General features: G+C 46.3%; 2 protein-coding genes across 3 annotated transcripts in view; both read right to left on the bottom strand.

The window, feature by feature from the left end:
• Nucleotides 1–12,951, bottom strand: part of adcy5 (adenylate cyclase 5) — a 54,172-nt gene extending 41,221 nt beyond the window's left edge. Inside the window, exon 1 of one of the 2 annotated variants that reach the window (XM_048979000.1) lies at nt 10,978–12,951. In XM_048979000.1, coding sequence (XP_048834957.1) covers nt 10,978–11,901 — 924 coding nt within the window. In that variant the 5' untranslated portion in view covers nt 11,902–12,951. The remainder of the gene's footprint in view (nt 1–10,977) is intronic. The other variant, XM_048979001.1, reaches the window with a different exon arrangement.
• Nucleotides 12,952–15,256: 2,305 nt separating this feature from the next.
• Nucleotides 15,257–27,132, bottom strand: hacd2 (3-hydroxyacyl-CoA dehydratase 2). The gene is made up of 7 exons (XM_048978188.1): nt 26,632–27,132; nt 25,409–25,526; nt 24,966–24,984; nt 23,351–23,439; nt 22,738–22,859; nt 17,206–17,384; nt 15,257–16,917 (listed from the first exon to the last, which is right to left on the bottom strand). Exons 1-7 carry the CDS (start codon nt 26,754–26,756, stop codon nt 16,835–16,837), a joined length of 735 nt encoding a protein of 244 aa, XP_048834145.1. The 5' UTR covers nt 26,757–27,132; the 3' UTR covers nt 15,257–16,834.
• Between the last annotated feature and the right edge of the window lie 151 nt (nt 27,133–27,283).

Below are 27,283 nucleotides of genomic sequence, written 5' to 3' on the forward strand. Positions count from 1 at the left end.
ATTTAAACTGCTGAAGCCCCACCCCTAGGCACAAAATATGGTCAAAATAATAAACACATTCATAATGAAGCCTGACTTTTCTTGAAGTCACATAAACGCTAAAAAGGCTCTTTGATCAGCTATTTCTGACTGGGAGTTTTCCCTCAGAGGACTTCAATTAGAGGATATTTATTGGAGAGCGAGACTTTGGACATGCGTGGCATTCGGTGCAAACGCAGGGCGAGCAGCCTGATGGGTCGAGGAGATGGCCTTCCAGAAGCTTCCAGTTATTATTACTGGAGCAATCAGTGGACGGAAAACATGTGCCGTCGGAAAACACCACGATATGCGGGGAGAGTGACAACGTCACGGGGAACCTCCAAGGGCACCCAGGGGGTGGTACCATGCCGCATCTGTAATGATTAACGATTCAGCGTCGGAGATCACTGCTTCTCAATACAAATCACACTGTCTATTAGTGCATATAGCTCTGCAGAACCACACGGCCTGCAACCCTCACCTGCAACTTTATAAACCATATTGCAGTGGTGGAACGTTCAAGTCCAGCAAGTACCAAGGTTTTGTTTCAACAAATTAGTTGAGTACTGTGTGACTGTGACTCTTTATATTCAACTGGTTAGTTGCAACAAAACCTTACTATAGATTTTTACTTTCTGTACTTGACTTTACACCTCTGCCATATTGCACAACGACATCAGAATGGCCACAGACATAGATTCTGAAGGAGTTAATGATACAGAAACATTATAGCACTGCCCTTCTGCTGCTGAACTATCCATGCATCCATTTTTTGAAACCGCTTGTCCTATTCAGGGTCACAGGGGGTCCAGAGCTTATCTAATCAGCCTCAGCATGTTTTTTGACTGTGGGGGGAAACCGGAGAACCCAGAGGAAACCGCAAGACCACATGGGGAGAACATGCAAACTCCACACACCTGGAACCCTCGTGGAGACTCAAACCCAGGTCCCAATGGTGTGAGGTGACAGTGCCAACCAGTGCACCACCCTGCCGCCCCGCTACTTAACCAATCCTCTTCATAATATTACCATGAGAAGGGGCAAAAGACACACAACCTGCAGAGGCCTTACACCCTGTTTATCTGCGCTGTTCGCTGCGCCTGAAAGGGCAGTGGTAAATTATATGTAGGATAACAGATTCCTTTTATAAAACTGGTGAAAACAATCCATACGGCAGGTTTACGGGAAAGGAAAGACCTTAATGGCAACTTGAAAATTAAAGCCTAAAGGTGAGTTGAGTTTCATGAATGAGACATTTAAATTAATTTACAAAGGGGAAAAGATCTGCATCATATTTTTACAGGTAGAAGCCGAATAAAATCACCACACGTCTGTCCTCTGTAATGTAAACAGCAATTTGATAGTGGAAAGGGGCCATTATGGGTCCCTGCGGTGACCTTCGAAAGCTAGCTAACGCCAACACTAACCCTAATCCCTAACCAAGCTCACAGGACACAGCCGGAGGCCTTTAGCAAAGCGTTCATGATGAGCCAGGTCACATGGTCACCTTGGCCAACAGTGGATATTTGTCTTCATCAAAGGCTTGTTAGACAATGAGCTGATTTGAACTTACTTTGAAACACATTACCTCGTGAGACAGTACTTTACATTTGATGATGACCCCATGTTCAGTGTTACCACCAGCTGCTTCCAGAGGTTCCGTCGTAGCATGTAGACGCATTAAATCCAGCCGCATGCCAGCGCTTCCGGGGGACAGCGCCAGCTGCAGACTGTTTGCACTTGCTCATTAAAGTGCCACCCAGCTTTAAGGGGGGACCACCCGCCCCCACCCCCCTCCCAGGGGGGCCTAAAACAATAACAGGCCACGTGCTCAGCTCTGACTCACTGCCAGGGACCTCGGCACCTTCAGCTCCATCTCTGCGCAGTGATCAGGGGGGCGGTGAGGTTCCAAGCTGGAGGCTGATAATATTTCTGCACTCGTTCATCCGTCCATCCCCCCCTCCCCGGCTATGCTTTCAGAAACCCCTCATATAAACAGCTCTCTTGTTCCATTTGTTTTGCCTCCATTTTCATATCTACAGCTATATAAAAAGAAATTTCCCTGCCCCTGAGCCATATGGGTTTCACTCCCACTTTCCTGGTTCTACAGACACACCGCGGTCATAGCTGAAAGGACCTCATTCTCTCCGATACAGTTAACGGTCTTTCACCTCACAGGACACACACCAGTAAACATCACCAATTTTATAATAAACAAAAGACCAAAAATAATGAGAAATAGCTGTTGGCCCAAAAACCAAACAGAATTCATCAAACTGGACGTGGTGACACACATGCAGTCATTTTTAATGACAAAACAGAGCCAGTCCCTCTGAAGGACCAACAAGAACCAGGCCCTCCTAAGGACCAAATATAACGAGGCCCTCTGAAAGACCAATGAGAGCCAGACCCCTCTGAAAGACCAATGAGAGCCAGACCCCTCTGAAAGACCAATGAGAGCCAGACCCCACTGAAGGACCAATGAGAGCCAGACCCCTCTGAAGGACCAATGAGAGTCAGACCCCTCCGAAGGACCAACGAGAACCAGGCCATCCGAAGGACCAAGTATAAAAAGGTCCTCTGAAGGACCAACAAGAACCAGGCCCTCCTAAGGACCAAATATAACGAGGCCCTCTGAAAGACCAATGAGAGCCAGACCCCTCTGAAAGACCAATGAGAGCCAGACCCCTCTGAATGACCATTGAGAGCCAGACCCCTCTGAAGGACCAATGAGAATCAGACCCCTCTGAAAGACCTTCTGCGGTCCACACGTTTGGCAGAAGACGTTCCACATTAAAGGTTGTTCACCAATTAGTATGACCCCAGATGAAGCTCCCAGCTCCCTGGGTTACCCCGTCACCTTTGCTCATCACCAGCCGACCTTCACTCCTAAATAGAGCTGCAGTATGCAGACACCACTAACATATTCAACATTTAAGCAGGCAAAGATATAAAAGGGGGTAGTGGAGAAGAGGTGAAGTGCACCTTTCAGCCAGAGAGGCATATGCAGGTGGAGGAGAGGATCTCCTCAGCTTTACAGAGAGAAACATCCTGCAGGTAATGTCAAAACTGGCATCAGATATCCTGCAGGTGACGTCAAAGCTAGCATCTGATATCCAGACCTTTCAGAGGAACAAATGAAGGGGCCAACAAACCAACACCCTTCATCTGAAGATGTCTGGCTCCAAGGTCTCAGGAAGCCACATGGTTCCAAAAATAGGCTTCCTGGGGAGGCTCTGTGGCTCAGTGCATTAGGACACTGTGCCTATGATCAGGAGGTCACCGGTTCAAATCAAAGGGTCAGGAGAGTGATGTCACCATTGGTTCCCTGAGCAAGGCCCTTAACCCCAGTTGCTCCAGTAGCTGTCTACCCTTTCTTTCTTAATATATGTTGCTTTAGATAAAAAGCAGCTGATCTCCACAGAAACTCAGATCACCGTGACACTCCCATGCCAGCCAGGACACGGCACCGCGTCTGGCGGCCGGACTGGCGTCGGCACTGCGGGAATTCACACTCGTTAAATGGAAGGATCTGTCATGCGGGTGACGGAGGCCCCCTGTCACTGCAGCGCAGGCCCAGGCACGGCAGATTCATCTCAGCAGCTTTTACACATCCCCGAAGCAGCTCCACATCACAGCGGCTCACCCTGGCCGTCACAGAAACCACCACCACCACCTTGCACCACTACGTGTAAATGGGGGGGGCTGATCAAAGCCAGAACCCCCACCATTTAACATTACATCTGACCCCAGCGGCCATCAGGAGGTGAATTCCAGCAGTAACACTAACTCATCCAAACGCTAACACCCATCCGAACACCAGTCACATAATACGAACTGAGCAAATCAGGAGTGTAAATGTGAAGTGTAACTTCCAGCCGTGGCGCCTCTTTAGTTTCTGTGACAGTTCACAGGAACGTGGGCTGGGTAGCGCAAGCAGACTGCCCTGAAATCAGAGGTTATCTGCTGAAACATCAGGCAGCCAGATGCATCCACCTGAGGACTAAATAAATGTGGTGCAGGTCTTGGCTCCCTGTTTGTCTGAGCAGGGAGGGGGGGGTCTCAATGTGTCTCTCAGAGAGCCCCCCCCATCTGCACAAGCATGGCAGAGAAGAGGAACAACCTGTGGAATTCCTGAACACAAGAGAGGTCAGGTGACAAACAGCAGGTGGTGGTGGCAGGAGCGGCTGACGAGACAGCAGCAGTGGTCTCAGGTGCTGGAGAAGATGAGGGCGACAAACACAACACAAACGAAAGGTCAGTCAGGACAGCGTGTGATCTGCACCACCTGGAACAACCCTGCGCCATGGACACGCCCTAAAAATGACAACCTTGCCACGGGGCTCCACATCCAGATGTTAATCCAGTAGAAAATAGGTGATACCGGCAAGAAGGTCAGTACTTAAAATACAATAGATCAGCATTCGGTGCTATTCAGAAAATCCAGTGTTTAAGAGGACAATATTAATACAAATAAGTCACGAATCTCTTGCATGCTGCATAAAAAAACGTAAACATTCAGTTATTCAGTAACTTGAAGATTCCTCTCAAGCTGCCAGTGAATGCAGAGTGAAACCACCCCATTGCTTCCGGTCCGGAAAATCCACACATACGGAGACTTTATTTTTACACCCCACGTATCGATAAAGCAGCCATCAATCCCAGGATCCAGATCCCAGGGGAGCCTGGAGCCCATCCGAGGTGAGGCAGCACAGGCCGCGAGGCAGGGGACACGCTGGACGGGACACCATTTAGGCTGATTGCATGTCAAGGGAGACCTGCGTGAGTCTGGGACAGCAAGCAGACGCGCACAGAGCAGTGTGCATCTCTAATATCTTACACTATTTGCATATTATTGCATATGGCCTAAAATACAAGAAGTTATTTTAAATGTTACAACTTGTTCCTATTATGTACTGTAAATAAACAGAAAAAAAGGAAAGGGTTAGGTCAAACAGAACACTTACTACTGTACAATAAAAAGCCTTATATGCGCATACTCATTGAGGGAGGTCGCCATAATGATAATTACTGTATTTCAGTAAGAGAGCCCATGATCAGACACCGAGTGGAAATTATGCACTGCTGCTGGTTACAAAAGGCCTGCATTCATCGCGTCCTCTGACATACATTAATTTGACCCACACACACGCTAAATAACGGCTCATGACAAGGTATGAGTGCAGCCTAAACTGCAGGGCAGTTTTATACTGCCTGTGACGTGCTTTTTAAATTAATTATTAAATCTGGCCTGTAGATTGATTTTTAGTCTTCCACAGAAATGAATAAACGATGGATCATCTATATCCTACTAATTAGTGGCAGCAGGTCCCCCATCCCATGATTGAGGAGTATTCAAGGTAGCATTACCAGAACCTGCCTGGTCGAAGCACAACCACTGACTGCAAACTCCCTGTTAGGAAGAATGGGCTGTTCAGATTCATCAGGGGTTGGACTTAATCCCATTTTGAGTTCTTGTGGGGGCAAACTCACTGGTGCGTAACATATGTTTAGGTGGCTTCACTGGACTCGGTCATTTTAGCATTAGCGGGGAAAGGTTTCAGCTTTCCAGCACAGCATTACCCATAATGCCCAGCGTAGGCTAACATTCAGCTTCTGCATTTCCCTCCAAAATTCTGGTGACACCTTCAAGTAGCTTCCAAAAGCAATGCTGTATGACATGTCTGCTATCGCCGCCATCCCACCCAGGCCCCATCTGATAAACAGGGACTAAGCAGGGACATTTTTCAGTGGAACAATAGGTGAGAAAGATTAGCTGTGCAGCCAGGACACCTAGCTCAATCCTCTAGAAGACATTAATTCCACATGTGCGGCAATACAGCGGATGCAGGATGTGGGGGAAGGGATTAACCTGAGGAATAAAGAAAGCCCTCTCACTTTCACAGCAAGGGGGCACAGGTTGGGGGGGGGGGGGGGGCAAAGGTTACAGACACCATAATGAGGGAGGGGTCTTTCATTTTAGAGAGACTGAGGCCCGCTGTTTTGGAGGAAGGAAAATGTTTCCCCATAGGGGGGCGAGTAATCGCTTTCCCGCTCACCTATGCAAATGTCCCCAGTAGCTACTTTTAGCAGCTGCTGCTCCATGCAAACACGTCAAATGCCACAAACGAAAGCAAACAGAGACGTTTTTCGCAGGAACACGGGGATCAGAAGCAGAGCGGAACAGCAGCAGTGCAAGCAGCTCGTCTGGCCACCGGCTGCCAAAGAGAGCGAACAGCAATGGGCCGGCGGAGCTTCCCACAAGTGCCTAGAGAGCTCCAAACGGCACGACACACTCCCGTACGCACCCCCAGCTCACATTTCCAGAGAACGAAAGCTGCCAAACTGCACGATGACTACCAAAAACAATGCCAGCAAAACAGAAACTTTACAGGAGCGTTTGGCCCCAATCAAACACAACTAGCTAATGAACTCAAACGGCAGCACCAGAAAAACACTGCATACGTTGCAATATAATAGGCGTATCGAGATAATTAAAGGCAAACAGCAAGTACATAGCAAAGCAAGAGTATTTAGATGCATTTAGAATTTAGAGAAAGACTAAAAGGAAAAAGACTGAACTGCAGTCTGAGTATTGGCCAGCAGGTGGCGTGATGATTAGCTTTTCAGACTCAGACAGGTATACGGGTGCAGGCAAACTGACCATGTCATCCTGTATAGTCCAGGGTCATGTACAAGGCTGAGGGATGGATGGATGGATGGAATCTCCCCCCTCCCCCATTAACTGTGTGAAGTGAGTAACGCAGGCAAATAGCTCTTCTTTTAAAATCATTCTATGGAGTTATGCCTAATCTTGGCCAGTGGGTGGCGGTGTTCAGTGTTTACAAGGTGGGCCTGTATCCCCTTAGGCAGCCTATCTTCCCACGGCTGCATCCAGCATATGGACTATGATATTCACATCACTCCACATATTCATCTACACAGTTACACAATTCATTCATATAGTCTGGAAGGTGCAATAACCAGACAGGTGGATAAGTGTTCAAATTCAGCAGCCCCCCTCTGGCATGGGGGAGGGGGGGTCAGGTCATCCACATTTAAGGCGCACGGATCTACGGCCCGCGGATGTAGCATTCTGGCATTGCGGGGCCCAGTGAAGGGGCAAAACATGTCTGACATTACAAAGCAGGAGCAAGCTTCTCCTGAGAACAGAAGGAGTGTTTGCCTAATGCAACGTGAGAAGGTAAATCAGCAGGACAGCGTGGGGGAGGGTGCGAGCGCAAGCCCCCGGGGCGGCTGCCGGCGCTGGGCGGGTGTGTGAGAAGGCAGCATGCAGACGGCAGTAGAAACAGCCATCGGTCTACAGAGTTCAGAGGCTGAAGCTGACACGGGAAAGTGCCAGGGGTTCAAGGTGAGGAAGGTTGGGGGGCAAAAAACCACACCCCATCGGGACTGTGGGTAACGTGCCCTAAGACACACCCAGTAGCAAGACAGGACTGGGATTAAAAATCAGCCCTGGACTTTAGCCTATAGAGCCCCACCACGCAAACATGCATATGACGAATTTTGCCGAGACCTCCTGACCCACAATCCACCCCCTTCGTCTGAATCAGCTTCTCATGCGGCTGCCGAGTCCACATTTTCATAACAGAAAACAACTTCTGTGTAAAAAGGGAAGATGGGACCCCTATGCCTGTATGAATAACATGCCACTTACCAATTACATCGTACTACACTGCACCACACCATATTACACTACACTCCACTGCACCATACTATACTACACCATACACTACACTGCACCACACCATATTACACTACACTCCACTGCACCACACTATACTACACTATACTGCACCACACCATATTACACTACACTACACTGCACCACACTATACTACACTATACTGCACCACACCATATTACACTACACTACACTGCACCACACTATACCACACCATACACTACACTCCACTACACCATATCACACTACACTGCACCACACTATACTACACCATACACTATACTCCACCACACCATATTACACTACACTGCACCAAAGTACACTACACTACCCTACACCATTCTACACTACCCTACGCCACAGCTGTTCAGGCACATATGTAGAGCAATCCTCGAAGTTGTGGCCCATGTCCTTTTCCCTAAACTGCTCAATAATTTACTTGAGCTTTACAAGCCCCCAAAGTCGATGACAGACTGGATGCATCACACTGGTGAGTGAGTTTCCCTGGAAAAGTGTCAGGATGTACAGCTGTTGATGGCCAAACAGAGCATGTGGCCACTGTATCACCCCGCGTGCGAAGGGATCGCATGTGTGTGGTCCACCAAGGAGCCCCACTAGACGTAATTCAAAGGCTACATGACATTATTCCCGTTCCCATGTTGGGAAATTCACGCTGGTGGGAAAATGTTCTGAGGGCAGAAGGAAAAATAATTGGTTCAGAAAGATAACCAATTAGATTGTAGAGGACGTGGGTCCAAATAACTGTAGTAGGGGAGACCAAGACATCTGATCGATTGGTCCCACCCTGTCTAGTTGCTTCTAGTTGCTTCTTCCCTCAGAACATTTTTGTGTAAGTAAAACTCCCATGAGTGAGAGCTGCTCTGGGAAAAAAGTACAAAAAAAGCCGCAAAAGGTTTGGAGATGTCTGAGGAGAAGGACACGCCATATTAATGCTTCATTGCTGAGTTACATGCTTTCATGTCACTCTTCATTAAAGCATCTTTCTTTTCTTGCTCTTAATACATGAATCCCAATTTCTCTCTCACTCTTTAGGGCTGGGGTGTCATTCAGAGCTCCAGAGCTAAGCTGAGCTTCTCCTGACTGTCCCTCCATGCACAGCTGTTTTCCCCTTAACCATCCTAGGGGGCGCTGTATGCGAAATTGCAGGTCAAACTGCAGACCTTGCTAAAGTCACATTCACAATTATCAGTTTATTCTAAAACTCTTCTCCAGCAATATGATGCAAACATTCATTCTCACTATGAAAGGTCATTGATTAAGATTTATTATTATTTTTTTTTTTTGGGGGGGGGGGGGGGAGGCAGTTCAGTGATGCTACAATCTAAGCCCCACTCCATGAAGCCTTGCATCTTGCACCCCACTGCCCCCCAACACGTGGCTCCTAATCAGCAGCCTAAAGTTTATTGCGCAAGACAGCCGGCAGCAGGTGATGGGTCTGTCACCATGTCCAGAAGGTTGTGAGTTTGAATCCCATGGCCAGCAGAGTAATCGTATTGACACTGGGCCCTTGATTAAAGCCCTTAACTTCTTAACCCTGCCCTCTGACCCCAAGCCTTCATCACTTTGGACAAAAGCATCTACTCATAAGAACATGCAAATGCTGCCATGTTTACTGGCTGCGTGCTCTGCTGTGTAAATGTGGGCAAGTGTACAGGAGCAGGCCTACCCAGCAGTCAAATTCACATTTACACTGATAGACCAGATACCTGTCCTCTTTATCCAAGAAGCATTTGCATGTGCCCCCCAGTGACTGTGCTTGTGTTCCTCTCAGTCACTGGACACACCATGTGAGAAGAGCCCCTCTGAAATGTCACAGTGTTCCAGTGGCTAATGCACAAGGCCCAGCTCAATAAAAGCACAGTGTAGATCGCAAAGCAAAGCACATACAGTCAAGGTGTCCTAGGCATCGGCCACGTCCATTGATATTGCCTTTGGAGATGCACACGCTCTTAATGAAGAATGACCACATTAGCTGCTTAATGACAGACAGGAGCCTTTAAAAACAGGAAGCCGTCACCTTCATGGGCAAACAATGCAGCGAATGAAGTATGTTTGTCCTCTGAAAATGACAGGAAGCAGGGCACCAACAGCTGGGCTTGTGGGCCTCAGCCACTGGCCACACCCCCAGCTCCCAGAATGCACCTTGTCAGAGATAAAGTTACACTCTGGTGCCTATAGGTATAGGAAACCATCTGTCTGTCTGTGTACACACCACATACTCTGACAACATATTTTCCAAACGTGCTCCATCATTAATATGTCAGATAACGGCAAGAAACCATCTGGGTTACAGTACACATGGAATCCCTTTTAAATTATTAATAAGCAGCACTACACTTTATTTTTCAAATGAGTCCCCTGAAGCCAAGATGGAGCTGAAGGTTAACATTAAAACAACATGAGAGAGCAGACGGACACATGCAGACCTCCTTTAGAAAACGGCACGGAAACACATCCCAGCTGGATTTCCTCCAAATAGCGACTTAAGGAGGCAAATTGAGGAGTGATAGCCAAACAGGGGCTGCGGTTGCTGCGGCAACGCACAGCCGCATCCTCTGACTCTTATCTCTGCTGCTGACGGGTCTGCTGGCGCAGCAGCAAGTAAAAAAAGCGAGGAGGACAGCGTCCAGCTCACGTGTCGGTGTCAGCGAAGCACCTCAGGTAGATGTGAGGAACATCACAGGCAAAATAGTCATTCACTTTTACTCAGGCATCTGACGTACAACAACAACACCACAACAACACAACGTACAGGCACATCACGGCAGTCAGGAGCAGAAGGTTTTCTTACAAACGCCAATATTCCCATCAACAAAGGCTGCATGAATTTCAGTGATTCCATAAACAACCTTAGTTTAGCTTTTACATAAAATATGGTAGGATAAGATAGAAATTATGCTATTATTGATTAACAGTTATTAAAATGATGATAAAGAAACTCATTTAAAATAATGAAATATCCTTCTTACAACCGTTTCAGTTAAGACCAACAGAAGCATATCAGTTTATCATTTCAGAATACCCCACACACTCCTTGAGCTGGGCCCTTAATACCCCCAAAATGTTCCGGGGGGGGGGTTGGATAAATGACCCTAAGCTTCACTCTCTTCTGTATATGTGTGTCTCAAAGTAAAGCACGATGGGGTACACGATAAGTAGCATTTCACTGTACCTGCACTGGAGCAAACTGCAAAATAAAGCACCGTTTCACGTCGTTATGCAGGGTTCCGCACCTGTTTCCATAAGAAGACGTCGGCCTCGTTGAGCTTCCATGACACAGCCACGTGCACGGCAGAGAGCAGCACCCCAGTGATGACGGCGGCTCTCATTCTCACCGGCAGCAGCGTGTAAATGGTGTGGATGAAGAACACGGTCCACCATATCCCCTCCGAGGCACTGCGTGGCTCCACCAACAACACCCCGACCACTTGAACCACTAAGACGACCAAGATGACGAGATAACAGACGATCCACATGTGGTCCTGGTGGAACCCATTCCTGTTACATAATACCATGAGCAGGAGGATGAGGAGGATAGTCAGTGAGAAGACCACCACATAAGGCACGCGGTACGCAGTTCCAGCGCAGTGAAAGCCTAACATGACTGCACAGACCAGCACCAGAACGGCCATGAGCATCGTCAGGCTGCTCTGATTAAGCCGGAAAAAGTAGCGCTGGTAGAGTCTCTCCAGCTTCTCCGACTGGAATTTCTTGGACCTGAAGACCTGCATGACGTTGCTGCAGCAGGACACCATGGAGAAGTAGACCTCGGGCACCAGCTCCTCGTCACCTTTGGCCTTGGTCCTCCGGTCCTCCAGTCCCAGCTCCACGGAGCGTGGCCTCACCTCCCCGTCCATAAGCTTTGGGGAAGACCTGTTATTGTTCTGGCCCTCCTCCCCGTGCTCCTGCCATGCCGACTTGGACCTGAAGCTGACTCGGCTCACGGTGGTGGTGGGACGTCCGGGGTCCCGCTCCAGCTCATCCACATCCCTCCATCTGCTGCTGGCCCGGCCCAGCTTACGGCTCAGGGTCCGGCTTGGGTACGGGCACCCATTGGCCATGGACTCAGACTCAGCCCAAGCTGACCTGTGTTCGGTGCCTTCTCGGGGCCCAGGGGGGGCCACGGCGGGGGGGCTCACGCTGTTCGATCGGGACATGATATGCAATTAAAAAGTATCAAAATAACAGCGATTAAACTAAATATGAGGGCAGGCGTGAGATCAGCTCTCGACACCTATCCATCGCTTTACCAGCGTGTATTTACCGTCATCTCACAAAAGTATCAGTCAAATAATATCAATTCCTGGGCTTGGCCAGTAATTTGCATACAGTCCATTATTTCCTAGAATAACGACTTCCTAGAATGTACTACACGTGTCAATTAAATGTTTCCGTAAAAGCAACTGAAACAACGTTGTTACATTGAATCACCTTACTTGTTACATTTACTCATCTTACGCGAAACCAGGGAATAAGCGACATTAATTACACTGCAGCCAGTAAAGCGCCATTAATACATTAAAAAAGATTATCAGGCACGGGCGGGTTTCTCTCCGACAGCCGGAGGTCCCTCTGATTGAGTCCGTCGTGGTTTTTGATCAGCCTCCCCGGCGCTTCGTGTCCGCGGAGGTGCGGCGGGTCCGAGACCAAGGTACCGGCCTCACGGAGCACCGGGGACGCGCCTCCGCGCACCTGCGCGCCCCCGCAGCTCCGGGGGCGGGGGCGATGCCCGGCTAAGGAGACCTTACTGCCACCGGGAGAAGACGGCGCTTCGCGGTGCCGGATCCCGCTACAGACCGGGGGGGGGGTCTGATCACGGCCGCAGAGCCGGCCGCCTGGCGAGCTGTTTATCCATGATGTTTATCCATGATGTTTATCCATGTGCGATCACACCTTTAACGGTGACTCCTTCTGCAGCCAAAACGGGAAAGACAGTCAGCGACAGTGATCCAAAACCGGAGTCTACAGCGCGATGTGCCGGCCGGCCCACTCCTGAAGCCCGCCCCGGATCGATAGGGCATCGCCTCCTCCTCAGTCGGTGGTCTCAGCGCTCGCCATTCAACCAAGTTTGATTCCCAAATCCCGCCCTCCTCGCTTCTCGTTGGATGCGCTCCCTCAATTGCGAGCTCTCATTGGTTTTGGCGAATGTCAATAAAAGCCGCTGTCCGACGAGCTGCACTCCGCTCAGTCACCGCCCGAGTTGTGGGTCCGTAGCTGGACCGGGCCGTTCGGCTGCTCTCAGGTCAATCCCTGCGGACGGCAGACACAGCTGTACTTTTAAATACATAGTTTAGGAACCCTCTAAGTACGTGGGACGGGCTGGAAACTTTTACAATGGTTGTGGACGAAAAGGTTTTACCTCTTACAATTACGAAGAGAAACCGCAGTGGCGAATCTGTGGTTATTTGTGGTCAAAACATACAGCCCGGCTGTTTGTGCGGCGGTATCATGGTAGCCGGATCATTTTCAGTCAATGCAGGTTATCGTGCAATGAAAATGGGTGCATGTATTTTGGTCTCGCAGGTCATTATGTCCGCTGCTTTCCCACATTGAAGCTTTCCTGCCACCTGTTTGATTGAAACTAGGGGAGGGGGCAAGCCACATTTAACGGGTATTCCTGGGGGGCCTCCAACAGATTTTGGATTTCAGGTCAATTGATTTTATGTAAACAATTCACATTAAACAAACAAGTCGATTGTTTTACTACGTTATTTTGAGATATTAAATCAAAGTACAATTAACATCTTATATTGCGAGCATAATTTCAATGTTTATATGTTAAATGGGATGGCCTTAGTTTCTGTTGCGTGAGATATTATTACCCTTCTGCTTAAATGTCCTTTTTGTCGCCAACACTTTTACTGATCAACAGACTTCAAGACTGTACATATCGTGTTCATTATTTGGCCATGGTTTTCATAAACGTTGATTAAATTCCTCTTAAAATTTCTCCTTTTATTTTTGTTGATTGTGTCCAGAGTTTCCCCTGAACACACGGTAAGATTCAGCTATACCTTGTGTAACTGTGAAGTGTGTAATTTCGTCGCTGACATTTTCCAAACTCTAAAAAAGACACGATAGCAAATACGGATTATTTACCCCAATCGTCTCTGATAGACCCCACCCGTCAGACCCAGACGTTATAGGGTTAAAAATAAATCTAACACAAAAGACGAGTTGTCTATGCATGGCTCTAAATAAGTAGCACCACATTATACCCGCTAAACATGATTCACAAGATGAAAAGTCTAAGATGCTGAAAACACTTCAGCCTTTGTCTGCGTCTAATTTCAGACTAAAAACATCACAATTAGATTTCAGTTGGTTCTTTGTGAAATTGTGTCACTGTGTGTGTCACTGGTATTTTTTGTAACGCTTGAGCAACTATACATCAAGCCGGAGCAGTGGAGACGCCAGTCAGACAGTGTGTCTATGCGAAGGGCTTCAGTGGTACATACGGGCCCATGCCACCAAAACGGGCGCAATAGTTATTACCATGGAAATCAATGCACTGTATCAGGAAAATTTTTGTGACAATATCACAAAGTTTTCCTTCTTCATAGTGTATGGTTTTTGCAGGAATATGTTCCCGATGGCTTAATGAGATCACAAAGTTTTACTTGTTCAATATGTCTTTTTTTTCATTTGACTTGGTTGGTAAAGGATATTATAAGCACTACTGCTAATCCTACTCATCAGATGCGTTATTTATGCATTTTGTGGTTAAGACGCCAAGCAGAAGACTAACGTGCGGCAGAGAGAGCACTGCCGCCATCGTGTGGCCATGACTGGAATTTGCAGTTAGAACCCAGCACCCTGTTCTCTAGTGTGTGTACAATTTTACTCCATGTACTTTTTTTTACTTCAGTTTTACTTCATTTGATCTGTAGGAGGACACAGACATGAAGAACCCTGTACTAATCAATGGATTATCAACCTAGCAGACAGATCAATTTGACGATACACATTGCACCTGTTGGTGATAATCTCCCTTCCAGTGACTCAGACTCACACGTCACCTTTTCACAGGCAAACACATGTACAGTATTTATACCACTCTTCACAAACAGATTCACATAAAAGATTTAAAAGGATCTCAGTAATTTTGAGAAAAAACACTGCGTCATTTCATGTGCTATATTCTGCTGTTTATATCACTTATTTGGCTTATTTTACCACACACAAGAAATGCATATCGTATTAGCAATGAATGAATGTAATTGAGATAGTTCAATTGTGGTAATTCTATGGCCCATTATCAATTGTTGGATTCTCTACACTCAGCCAGTCAGGACTGCCCTCATTAGCATGCGAGTATATGAGTATCTGTGGGCTATCAGCAGTAGCTTACACTAATCACAGCCAATGAGGACTCTGTACAAATCAGCCCATAGGTTTCTGGCCAAAGTCCTGGCAGGCTGAACAAGTCTCACCTTTGGCACTGCAGCATGAAGGGTGTTCCGGGCTGAATCCAGATACCGAATGTGACCAAGAACAGGGCAGAAATAAGAGTAATATGAAAAAGCACTTTTATTCCCATGTTCAGCGTTTATTGGAAATATATATTGGTTGTATTACTTGATATATTATACAAAGTATAGTCACATGTTCTTAAGGAAATGGTCCCATGCAAAACTGGACTGAAAAGCCCAATATTGTTTTACATTCAGGTTTTCCAGCTAATGTCACACAGGGAAGCAGAGGGCAAAAGGGTCTGTTTTCATCTGCATGCAGCATTACATGGAACTGTACTGCCGTTTTTAAATGCATTCCCGTTTTGGTCGCAATCCATGCCCATGCTGATCGTCGTGTATGCATGGCGGTCTCTGAGAGAGGAGCAGAGTTGGGGGAGGACGTGGGTGGCAGCGTTATGCACTGGGAAATCACCATCTTTCAAACTGCAGAACTGGGAGCTGGCCGGGAAAGGACACTAGTAGCCAGGGTCTACCAGAGAGAACTTTTTTTTAAGTGAAAAAGAAGCACATTATCAGTATTACAAACAAGAAACTCATTCCAGAAATGTAAAAATCATAAAAAGACTTTGTAAAAGCTCATATGAAAGGAGTATTTAACAGCTTGCAGGATGTCAGAATAATCAAGATGCTAACAAATTACTTTTGATACATAGATGTAGTGCACTGGCCGCAGGACGGCACAGCAAAGGCAGACAGATGCAGCCGGTTCTGCTTGAGCGACATCCCTAGTCGGCTCCGCCCACTGAGGATGACCCGGGCCCCGTCAAGTCAGCAGCAGAACGCAACTCTGAGCTTATCAATGTGGTATGCCAAGTAAATGACATTCCAGACATGTCTAGTGTTTGAAAAGAATAGTGGACAAGATTACGAATCAGTTATATTCATTTAAAAATGAATCAAATTCATCACACAGATTTTCTGTATGCATGGTAAAATTCTGACTTCTACATGTCAGACATAACCGACCAAACCAACTCTGAAACTGACATTATCCAACCAGTATGCACACCATTACTGACATTCCAACTACAAACAAAACGAAACAATGCGACTATGCACAAAATAATCCACATGCCTACAGCAATCATGTTATTCAGCATCTAATTTGAAGGGGATGTTTACCCATACAATGGTTTACAGTGTTTTAGAGAATGAAAAAACAAGTAGAAGCCCAATGGGATTCAGAGGGAATGACACGTGCAGGTCACAGTTTCAATGCATTCACTCACTGCCCATGAGCAATTCAGGTTAATTTTTTTTAATTTTTTTAACACAGTATGTAGAACAGAGGAATGTTGCTTTTAATCAGGTGTCCTGAGAGCAGTTAACTCAATCAACTCATCACCCAGAGAGTCAAAATGACGGTCGGTGTCATTGGTTTAATATTCTACACGGTTAGCATTAGGACACCATGGTGTCTGCATTCACTTTTTGGAAAAGGCAGATTTATGATAAATTTACTACAAACACATTGACTATTTGGAAAATTTATGTAGTAAAATTGGTGATCGCTTGGGTGAGGAGGCGGGATCTCCTTGGTGAGAAGGCTTTTTATTGGCCTGGCTGACATTCACAAGCTTGTCCTCCATCATGGGATTGGGCCAATGGGGGTGGGCTACTCCTCCTTGCTGGACCCCTCTGTGTGGCCCAGCACCTTCTTTCTCTGCCGCAGCATGTGGAAATAGAGCTGAGGGAAAACTGGGAGGGAAACGGAGGCTGTTAGAGCAGGACGATCCATCTCAGACGGACCCAGCACAGCAGTCTAGTGCATTTTTAGGTAGGAAAATGTCACATCAGCTAAAAGCCACCGTCCTGGATGTCCCCCGCATTATTCCTACATGCGTGTTAATGAATCGAACCCGTTGCTGTCTTTCCATATTCGTATTGTGCTCGGAGTAAAACTGTAGTAAACAGGAAACCATCTGTGCGAGCTGCATGCATTACAATGGGGGGCAAATGGCCTTCAGGTAGATTTCGCCAACTTACTGGGAATGTAGGAGATCATGGTGAGGATAAGGAAGGTGTAGTAGTCAAAGGAGAAGTTGTACTTGTTTGGCAAAGTGACAGAATAGAGGCCAGTCTTCTGGACGAAGGGCAGGGCAGCGTAAATAGTCAGCAGCTCTCCCGCCACCCCCATGGGGTACAGCATGATGAAGAGGGTGTACCTGGGCACCAGGACACACATACGCAACTCTCAATAACACAAAACGTGGCTGGAGTGCATGCACCGGCCCACCTGGGTTAGCAGACAGAGGCATCAGGGACCCATGTTCAGTAATGGTGCCGTGTTCACATCTCTCTCTCTGGGGAAAACTGTATGCCTCCATTGCAGAAATGAGCTTTATGCAGGTTCAGAGCCAAAGCCCTCAACAGTAAATCTTTCATGGCCACCCAAAAATGAATGAATGAATGGATGGATGGACCCAGAGAAGTGGCATGAGTATCTTTTAACCCCTATTAATTGTTTTTTGTTATTATGCGCATATATCATTTACACTGTACTGTGGATGTGTTCAAAACAACATCCCAGAATTTATGCCTATAACAGCTCTGACAGCGGCATGCTGGTCGCTGAGGAAACGCTGAGTATGAAATCAGACATGTTCACTCCAGCAGAGCATGCAGACAAACTCCTATAATGTCCTCAGTTATGTCTGTTTCCCGATGAACACGACACATACAAAAAAAAAAAAGCCATGAACTTGCAAAATACTTGGATGTGAATTTGACAGATCAAAAACTTTCAGTGAACACTGAGAAACATTCGCATACCAAGAAAAACCTGTCACTAGCAGAATGACGATTTTTTTGTTTCTTTTGAAACAATTCTAAAAAAAGTATACACTTTAAAATCAGCATTTCAGCATGTACATCAGAAAAGATTTAACACTGAAAACATGGCAGCAATTTCTATTATCAGTTATCAGTTTTTTACCTTGTAATTTAAATGCTTATATTATTAAAAGAAGCAGGATATGAACTTCTATTGGACGGGTCACCCATAAGTGGGGGAAATGGGAAAGTAGCCCAGACATTATTGGAAAAAAGGAAAGGTCGATCCACCCACAACCCCCTAAATCAGCATTTTTTAAATGTATTGCCTGGCACTGAATATCAGTATTTGGGATACCAGCCTTGGATCTAATCTAAATCAGATCCAAAATTAAAATCAGTGGCATTTTCCCCCATCACATTATGCTACTGTTGTAAAAAAAAAAAACGATAACGTAAAAAAACTGAAATCGAGCTCTCTCCCAATAAAATAAAAGACTGATCATGACAATGCGACCATGTACGAAAGCCTTAGAAATATAGAAATGTGTTTCAGAATGTTTCAGAATGGACTGTGCGAAAAGGCCTTAAGAGTGAGCATGTGTTATCTGTTAAAATGTACATTCATGCCAAATGATATTTAACCTTACAGATGCTCACATACAGTACGAGAGAGAAGGCAGTGTTTTAAGGAGCAGTGGAGTGAGTACCTCATCATGCCCCACCCAGGAAGACGACCAAAACACATCCCACGGGTCCCTGGCTACCAAGCCACTTGTTGCTATGGCATCACCACATGCTCCATGTCAGGTTACATCAGGGTGCACCTCTGCTGAAGCTCTAACAAGACTACTTAGAAATCCATACGACAAAACTAGCCAGGACCCCAAACCCCCCCACCTGCTTGGTGCATTTTAAAATTGGCAAGATTTCAAAGTACTGGAATAGTGCTGCTTAAAAAAAAATTACTGTATACCTAGATATGATGTCTGGACAGCATGGAAAACAAGATATGCAGGTACCACCGACCCTCCTCATACATCTACTCACCATAATTACTACAAAAAAAAATAAAAAAACAGCGATTCTTCCTCTCTTTTTGTCGTTGACGTCTCATCTGTGAAAGTTCACACTGCCACCTACTGAAAATATCTAATTAATCATCTTGCACATTTGCGGTCGATGCATATGGATGCGGCAGGTTTCCGCTAGATATAAAAATCTGCGCTACACGCAGACCGATTGCAGTCTTCCGTAACCAATCTCTGATGATGAAACTGACGTGAAGCCCCTCGTCCACACCCGAAGATGCATACGGAAAAGTGAAGTACGAGTTAGGACTCTCTCTATATGTCTAGGCTATTGAACATATTTGGGTCTAAATTAAAAGAGAGATAACCCTTGACTTCCAGTGCGTAGCTACAACGGTTGTGCTAACGAGAGCGCCATATAAACTGTGCTGACTCATTTTCATTACACGTTTTTTTTAACACATATAACACACATGATCAACATAGTTTTAAACATCATTACTCTGTACAGACTTTATTATGGACTTAGATCCCCATAGCGACCATGCAGCTTGCCATCTGCCATGCAGGCATCGCAGGAAGACGCACAGAGCTGGCATTTTTAACAGGCCCTGCAAACGGCGCATCAACGTACCGCCACTGATGGTAGCATGTTACCAGCAGATGTTCGGTTATTAGACAAGAAAAAGGACAAACTCATGGTGAGGATCAGGAACTGCTGCGTTGCTGCTTTCATGAGATGAGGCTGGATGCAACTGTACCAAATGCGGGCGTAAACTCTGCTGGGATTCAGTCTATCACCAGGACAGAACACTGGACTATCAGTAAGTGTACTTTATGGAAAACACTCCTTCGGAAACCGATGTTACAGCTGTGGTTAGACACTGCTCCCTGCACATTGAACTAGTAACTACAGTGCCAGTCAAGTTTGGGAACGCCAAGCCACCTACAAAGGAGAGTGATGGAGTGTCACGTCACATGATCTGACCACTTGGCATAAACCTAGTAGAGATGGTTTTGGAGAGTTTGATCAGAAAGAAGGAAAAAAAGTGGCCAATGACTGCTGAACATGTATGTGGGACCTTCAGGACAGCTGGAAAAACATCTCAGGAGGCCACCTTATGAAGCTGGTGTAGAGGAGAAAGCAGGGTCAGCCGGTGCCTGGAGCAGCTGGGATTAAGGGCCTTGCTCACTCTGCTGACCATAGGATTTGAAATGGCAACCGTCTGAATCGCAACACACAGAGCTACCCTGACAATTAATTTTTAATACTCTTTTACCAATGCATAATTCCACATACATTTTTATAGCTTTGATGTCTTTATTCTAAAATGTTTTTAAAAAATAGTATAAACAAATCTTTCAATGGGTGGATGTGCCCAAACTTTTGACTATACAAGCCTGCCTTAAGAACACAGCTCAGTCATCCTCATAGCAGTTCACATTCCTCCTGAGACAGATAAATCTTACACACTGGACAAACCCGCAGGCTGCCTTTGCAGTTGTGGGGAACCTCTACAGAAGAAGCATGAAGGAAATTTGGCCCAAATTTTATCAACACAAAGTTCCCATCCATGGTAATCAGACATTGTTAAGGACAGTTACAGACACCTCACCCACCAAGCCTATGGGAAAGCTGCTTAAACAGGACAAAACCGTTATCAGGGCAGTTCAGCAATGTAATGTAGATTCTATCAGCAGACTCCAGGATTGCTTAGAATCAGGCTGACACGCATTACAGGACACAGCCGACAGTCTCATCAACAAATACACAGACGCTGTCATACACCTGTAAATGTGTGGAGGATGTTCAATCATTTGCATATCAGAAGCCCTGTGTAAACTGTGTTGTTCATGCCAAATTGAGGGCACAGACGAGCGTCTATAACTCTGGAGACCCAGAAGCGTATGGGAAAGTCAAATATGACCTTCAGCAGACTAGAGGCCAAAATGAAATGCAGGCAGAAGGTAGAGTCCAATTACCATGACTGCGACCTCAGGCAAATGTGGTACAGTTTACAGTCAATAACAGATTTCGAAAGAAGGGAAATCGAAATGGAAGGGAAGTATGCCTCAAGAGTCAAACACCTTTCTAACGTCGCTTCGAGGAAAGCAACTTCAGTGTGACCCAGGTCAGTTCCTCACACATCCTAACAGAGTCTAAGGTGAGCAGAACTTTTAAAAGTCAGAAAAACTAAAGCACTGGGCCCGAATGGCAAAGACAGCTGTCCAGAGAGACTGCGCCACCCTGTCGGTGGGAGGCTTCAGTGACAGTCTCACGCTCACCCTAAGCTGGTCCACAATGCCCACCATTATACCTGTGTCCAACTACCGTCCTGTGGCACTGACATCTGCGGTCATGAAGTGCCTTGAACATTTAGTCAAATCACACATCTGCTCTTCTCTTTCTGCAACCTTGGACCCACTGACCCAATGACGCCATTGCTATGACAATACATACTGCTCCAATACACTTGTTCAGGACCAACACATACACGGGGATACTCGCAGATCAATTCAGCATTCGACTCAATCATTCCTGCCCGGCTCACCTGTAAGCTACAGACTATAGGGATGAGCAGCAGACTCATCTGGATATTGGACTTTGACAAATATACCTCAGACAGTTAAGAGTTATTGACTGCACCACATCTATGAGATTCCTGAGCAGTAGCACACCACAGGGATATGTCCTCAGCCCCCTCTGGTACTCCATGGCTACACACAACTGCACTGCCGAGCATGCCTCTAAAGTTACCGTTACATTTGCTGATAAACATCCTGGACCTCATCACCGACGGCAATGAGAGAGCAAACTTGTGCTGTATCACAGTGGTACCAGGAAAACAATCTCTGCCTCAACACCAGCAAAACAAAGGAGATGACTGTGGACTTTAGAAAGTTGCAAGGGGGGTTGAACGCCCTTATATAGATTGATAAAGCTATAGTAGAAAGACGTTTTAAGATCCTCAGTAAACACATCACCGATGCCCTATCTAGGTCCGATGTAGTAGCCAAATATGCACTCTTGAGGCACTATTTTTTGCATAAACTGAACGAATATGCCTCCTCACCAGTTTCTACAAATGCATCACAGAGAGCATCCTCGCGGTCTGGAATGGCATTTGTACCATCCAAAACCGCAAGGTCTTGTAGAGGATTGTGAGAACCGCAGAGCAGAACATAGGCTCCAAACTCCCAGCCCTGCAGGACATCTAGCACACACGCTGTGTGAGAAAAGCCCACAGAATTTCACTGTTTCCACCCAGCACACAGGAATGTTCTGCAAGCTTCCATCTGGTCAGTGGCACCGCAGCATTGGGTCACGGACTAAAAGGCTTAAAAACAGATTTGCACAGGCCATCGGACTGAAATTCCATGTAGTCCGGTTTCCGTAATTGCTGCTGCTCAAATACGTTTTAATTCTTTTTTTTTTGTTTGTACACTGCATATTACATCAACTGTCCATTGAACATCTGTCTGTTGTCAAGTATTCACTGACTTTGCAACTTGTTTGCCAATTGTTGAGGTTGGGGGCACTTTAGACATTTCATATTTTTTTATTTTAAAATTTTGTGTACGTCTATATTTGAGCCATGTTCACACGACCCTCATAAGCATTGCAGTGCTTGGCTGAATCTGTTCGTAATGCACATGACAAATAAAGGACTTTAAGAATGCAAGACGTTGAGAGTAGAACCGATGGCTGCCTCACCTCGCCCACTTAATGAGATAGGGCAGATGGTTGAGAAGGCTGAACGTGTAGAAGGAGTAGCGAATGATCTCCGTTACGGTCCAGGCCACAACAAACAGCAGCACGCTGTCTTCGTTCTGAACCTGGCAGAGGGAAGCAGCAGGAGAGGGAGCTCAAGCTGAGAGTCAGGAAGCCCGGAACAGGTTAGCAGAGACCATGCACTGCAGGCAACGACCGCTACACTCCACACGCAGCATGGAAGGACACGACCTCTGTGGATGATGCAAAAAAAATAAATAAAAATCAAAGCAGCACCGTCACTGCACCAACTGCATCGGCAGGCAGAAATGTTAACGGGAATACAGCGAGTCAGATGGTCAGTTAGGCCACGCCCATGAACATGAATTATTCAGTGCACGCTCTCAGATACCCGCAGAAAACTTACAGATGGCAGACTTCAGCGAATTGTCCTGTATGGAATGAATGAACAGAACCTCATTCGTCGCAATACCGCACTCTAGGGGCACAGTTTTCTCCTCCAGCACACTGACGACTTCAGATGAAGGGAAGACTGACACCGACTCTCACGACTTTTAAGAAGATGGAGATCATCCAGAAGGTGGGCAGAACGTACCTCCCTCACGCTGTGTGTCACCGCCCAGGTGAGGAACACGCGAGACATCACCTGGAAGCCCGTCAGGACCACGGAGGAGGGAACGATTCCTGTGTGCAGAGGAAGTACAGATGGGAGAAGGAAACAGCAAGCAGGACAGGGCCAGGTACTCATTAGATGGCGAGGAAAATGCTGACAGGCATCAATGTTCATTTCTCACCTTTATTAGACTGACAACATGGAAACTAATACAAAAAATAAATATGAACAAGAATGTAGTGACTATAACAAGAATGCCTTATTCCGTTATATGGCTCCGGGAAAAATTAAGAGACCACTCTATACATTTTAAAAATCTGAATTTTTAAATCCTGGTTTAATGCTGGTTCTGCTGGCAGGCGGCTACATTACGCAGCAGGTTGCTTCCAGGCTGTTTCTAAGACAGCAGTACACAAGAACAAGGTGAAGCAGGAGACACTGGCAGTAACCTAAAACCAGCCTGGTAGAGGGCAGAAGCGACTGTCTAATGCCAGAGATGACCGACAATTTATCCAGCAATGCCTCAAATCAGATGGTCTCAAGTGACCTTCAAAAACAATGGGAGACATTAAGTGGTATGAAGTGCACTGCCAGGACATTTCATAACAGGCTCCTAGAAGCAGGACCGAAGACTCATACAGCAAAGAAGCTGCCCTTTATCAATTAGAGCCTGAGGAGAGCCAGGCTGGAGTTTGCAAAAAATGTACATTATATACAGGTGCAGAGTCATAAATTGAGAAATGAGTGAAACGGAAAATTTTGCTGTGGTCTCAATATTTAATCTAATCAACCCTCGTGTCATTATAATAATATCAGGACTGTGCCATCTATGCAAGCCGAGGTCATGAGGAAGTGGCACTATCGGGGGGGGGGACACAAAGTTCTTTTTTATCTATTTTTTTAAATAAATCTTGGTCTCTGGCTTCCTTCATGGTGTAGTTATGTTGAGTCAAACCCGCTTCACAGGGAACGGAATAAAAAGAGCTTAACTGGGTTAATGGTTATAGCGATTTGCATTTACTCCAGTTCCTGCTCTTTAAAGTTACATTTTATAGCTTGCAAGCTGCTACACTTAAGCATGAGATTATTACTACTGAAAGAGATAAAATCTTTGTAGTATAATAAAAATAATGAGGGGGAAGAAAATGGAGCAGCGAGTTTCTTTTTCAAGCCAGCTGAACTACATCCTGCAGAGCAGTTTCCAGTGCTGGGACCCGCGAGTGGCTGGGAGCAGGGCAACCAGTACAGCTCAGTTCCCATTACGCATTTTCTGGGTCCCTTTGGGTTAAAGCATCCACTTTCAAACTGTCAATCCTCCTGTCCTTATCTATCTGCCAGGCCTGCTGATAACATCCGACCTGATCAGCAGACGGCAGTGACCTCCAGTGAGCTGGCGGGATACGGAGGCTCCCTGCCCTGTCTTGGCTTCAAACTGCTAATGACGAAAGTGTGGACTGTGAAACATACACTATGAAGACATCAGTCCTACCAAACAAGGGCCAACAGTGTTAGAACGGTACTACTACCCTAAGCCTGAACGACAAAAAGAGCTGGCTAAGAGTGGCTTTTTTTTTGTTAAAATACGAGGACAACTTACCCACACCGCAATGTAATATCTGGTGGGGATAAAAAGCCAAATACACTTATGTTAGAAAATTTTTAAAAGTGTAACAACACACAGTCTTAAGAATAAAAAAGTGAACAGCCTAAGTAAACAGCAAAAACACATTTAGACTAAATCCAGAGGTTAACACCAGCTACATTTCCTTACAGCATCGTACGGGTTGTCTTTAAAACTGAACAGCTAATTCCCAAGGCAGTTGAAATCACTGATGGGAACAGTGAATGACGTGTTCATCAGTAAACACTATGCAGACACTGCACGGCAGCACTGTCCCTACGAGTCCAAGAGCACCCATATTAGCAGCTGGGTCACATGAGCAGAGACACGTACACGCAGAGCCAGTCAGAGCTCAGACACCAGATGCCATCCCTGACTCTGCCAGGTCAAAAGTCTCACTTGCGCCCCCTTACACTCACCTCCAGGATTGCACCAGTTTGAAAGAACTTCAGGGGCTTCTCTATGGAGTAGTATAGGCCATGGTAGCTGCCTTTGGCCAAATATGCCCGTACCAGACCCACTGCGATGACGAGCCACCTGAAATGGAGAATCCAGGACCAAAGTCACCTGCAGATCTTATTCACAAACACCACTTTCAATACAAGAAGTGTTCTTCATTACGGTTCAGTACCAATGCAAATACAAGGCTGTAGAATTTTAATCAGTGATGTATAATTTTTGTATTAAACATAGGAAGTGTAAATGCTAGATTTGATTAAAATAAAGCAGTACAGCAAGAAATTTTGCATGCATTTCCCTTATCCATTATAATCCTTTCTATGTAGAAAGATCTAGAAACCTCATTTATTATATTCTGTACTGTAGCCAAGAATCACTCTAAGTACATTTCGGCATGAGTGATAATTAACGAAATTATTCTGTATACAAGAATCTTAATCGCAGTTTAAGACAGACATTTATACTTCATAAATGCAGACCTGCATAACAGGTAGTAAAGCTAAACAAGCCCAACTTCCACCTGCTCCTGTGTTTGCGAAACATACTGAAATTTGAAATTAAACTAAAAGTGAACAGGGAAGCGGCTTTTCCGTCTCCTCTCAGTACCGTGTGAGCCTTACGACTAACCCTAACCCCAAGCCTAACTAGCTGCGCAGGTACCCATAATCCGGAGCCTATAGCTGTGTGGCTCACCAGCTAACATGCTATGGGGGCTCGGCAACCTGACCGAGCTCTAACTGAAGAGAAACAAAGAAAAAGCCCGCTGCAGAATATAAACCTGTCTTTACGGCGACGAGCGGATGTAATGAAGGGCAGCGGTTTCCCGGCGTGTGCTCAAGTAAAGAGTACTGAGCGCCCGACCGTACGCTGCCTCTCAGCCCGCCGGGGATCCCTGACGGACCGGTCGGACAGTGCGGGCTGCAACGCGGATCCGTATCACAGGGCCAACAAACTAATCTAAATCTGCACTACAGCTAACATGCAGCGGCTAGAAGGGGGAAAACACGAGTGAGACGTCCACACGCACAAATACACAGACATGCATAGATATATATATTATATATGTAAACGTCTGCGTGAACGCGGGAGAAGCATGACAGCCGACGGGCGAGGCGGCTCGCGACAGTCAGCGCGCTCTCCGTGCAATCGCGGCTGCACGTCGCCATAAAGTCCATTTACATACCCAGCAGTCATAATCACATTATAAATGACCAAGTAGACCGTAGCCAGCGCCCCGGGCCCCTTCCTCCGCCGCTGGCTCACGTCGTTGTGCGCTGTTTTGCCGCTTCCCAGGGAGTGTGCTGCCATGACTGAAGCCGCCGGCTGTCGCTCCCCTCCCGGACTCTCCGCCGGCCTCCGAGAGGGCGAACAGCGACATCTGTAGAGCTCGGCGGCCACACCTCTAACGGAAGAGGGCGTAAGCTGGCTGGCGGACTGGGAGCGCCGGGATGCGTTAGCGGTTGTGCAGAATGGGTTAAAATGCGACAGCCGTGGCTCTGTAAAGCTAACTAGTTATCTGTCCAATAAAGCAGAAGAACTTACTAACACATGCCCGATAATATCAAAGCACAGTGACAGTGAACACATCTGACGAAACATACGGAGACTTTTCCGCTGATTTTGAAATTACAACGAAAGTATTATATTTAACTTAAATTCACAGCAACAGGTATAAAACACAGCTCACAGCAAATGCAAAATTAGTAAAGTACAATTCTGACATTCCCTCTAAAGCCTTGCAATTCTGCAGTTCAGCACTCCTCCTGCAGATGGCAGTCTCATGGCCGCAGTGAGTTTTAAAGGACCCGAAAGGTGGCCGAAATTATGCCCTTTAG

The sequence above is a fragment of the Brienomyrus brachyistius genome, chromosome 16, assembly GCF_023856365.1.
Source record: "Brienomyrus brachyistius isolate T26 chromosome 16, BBRACH_0.4, whole genome shotgun sequence".
Lineage (NCBI taxonomy): Eukaryota > Metazoa > Chordata > Actinopteri > Osteoglossiformes > Mormyridae > Brienomyrus > Brienomyrus brachyistius.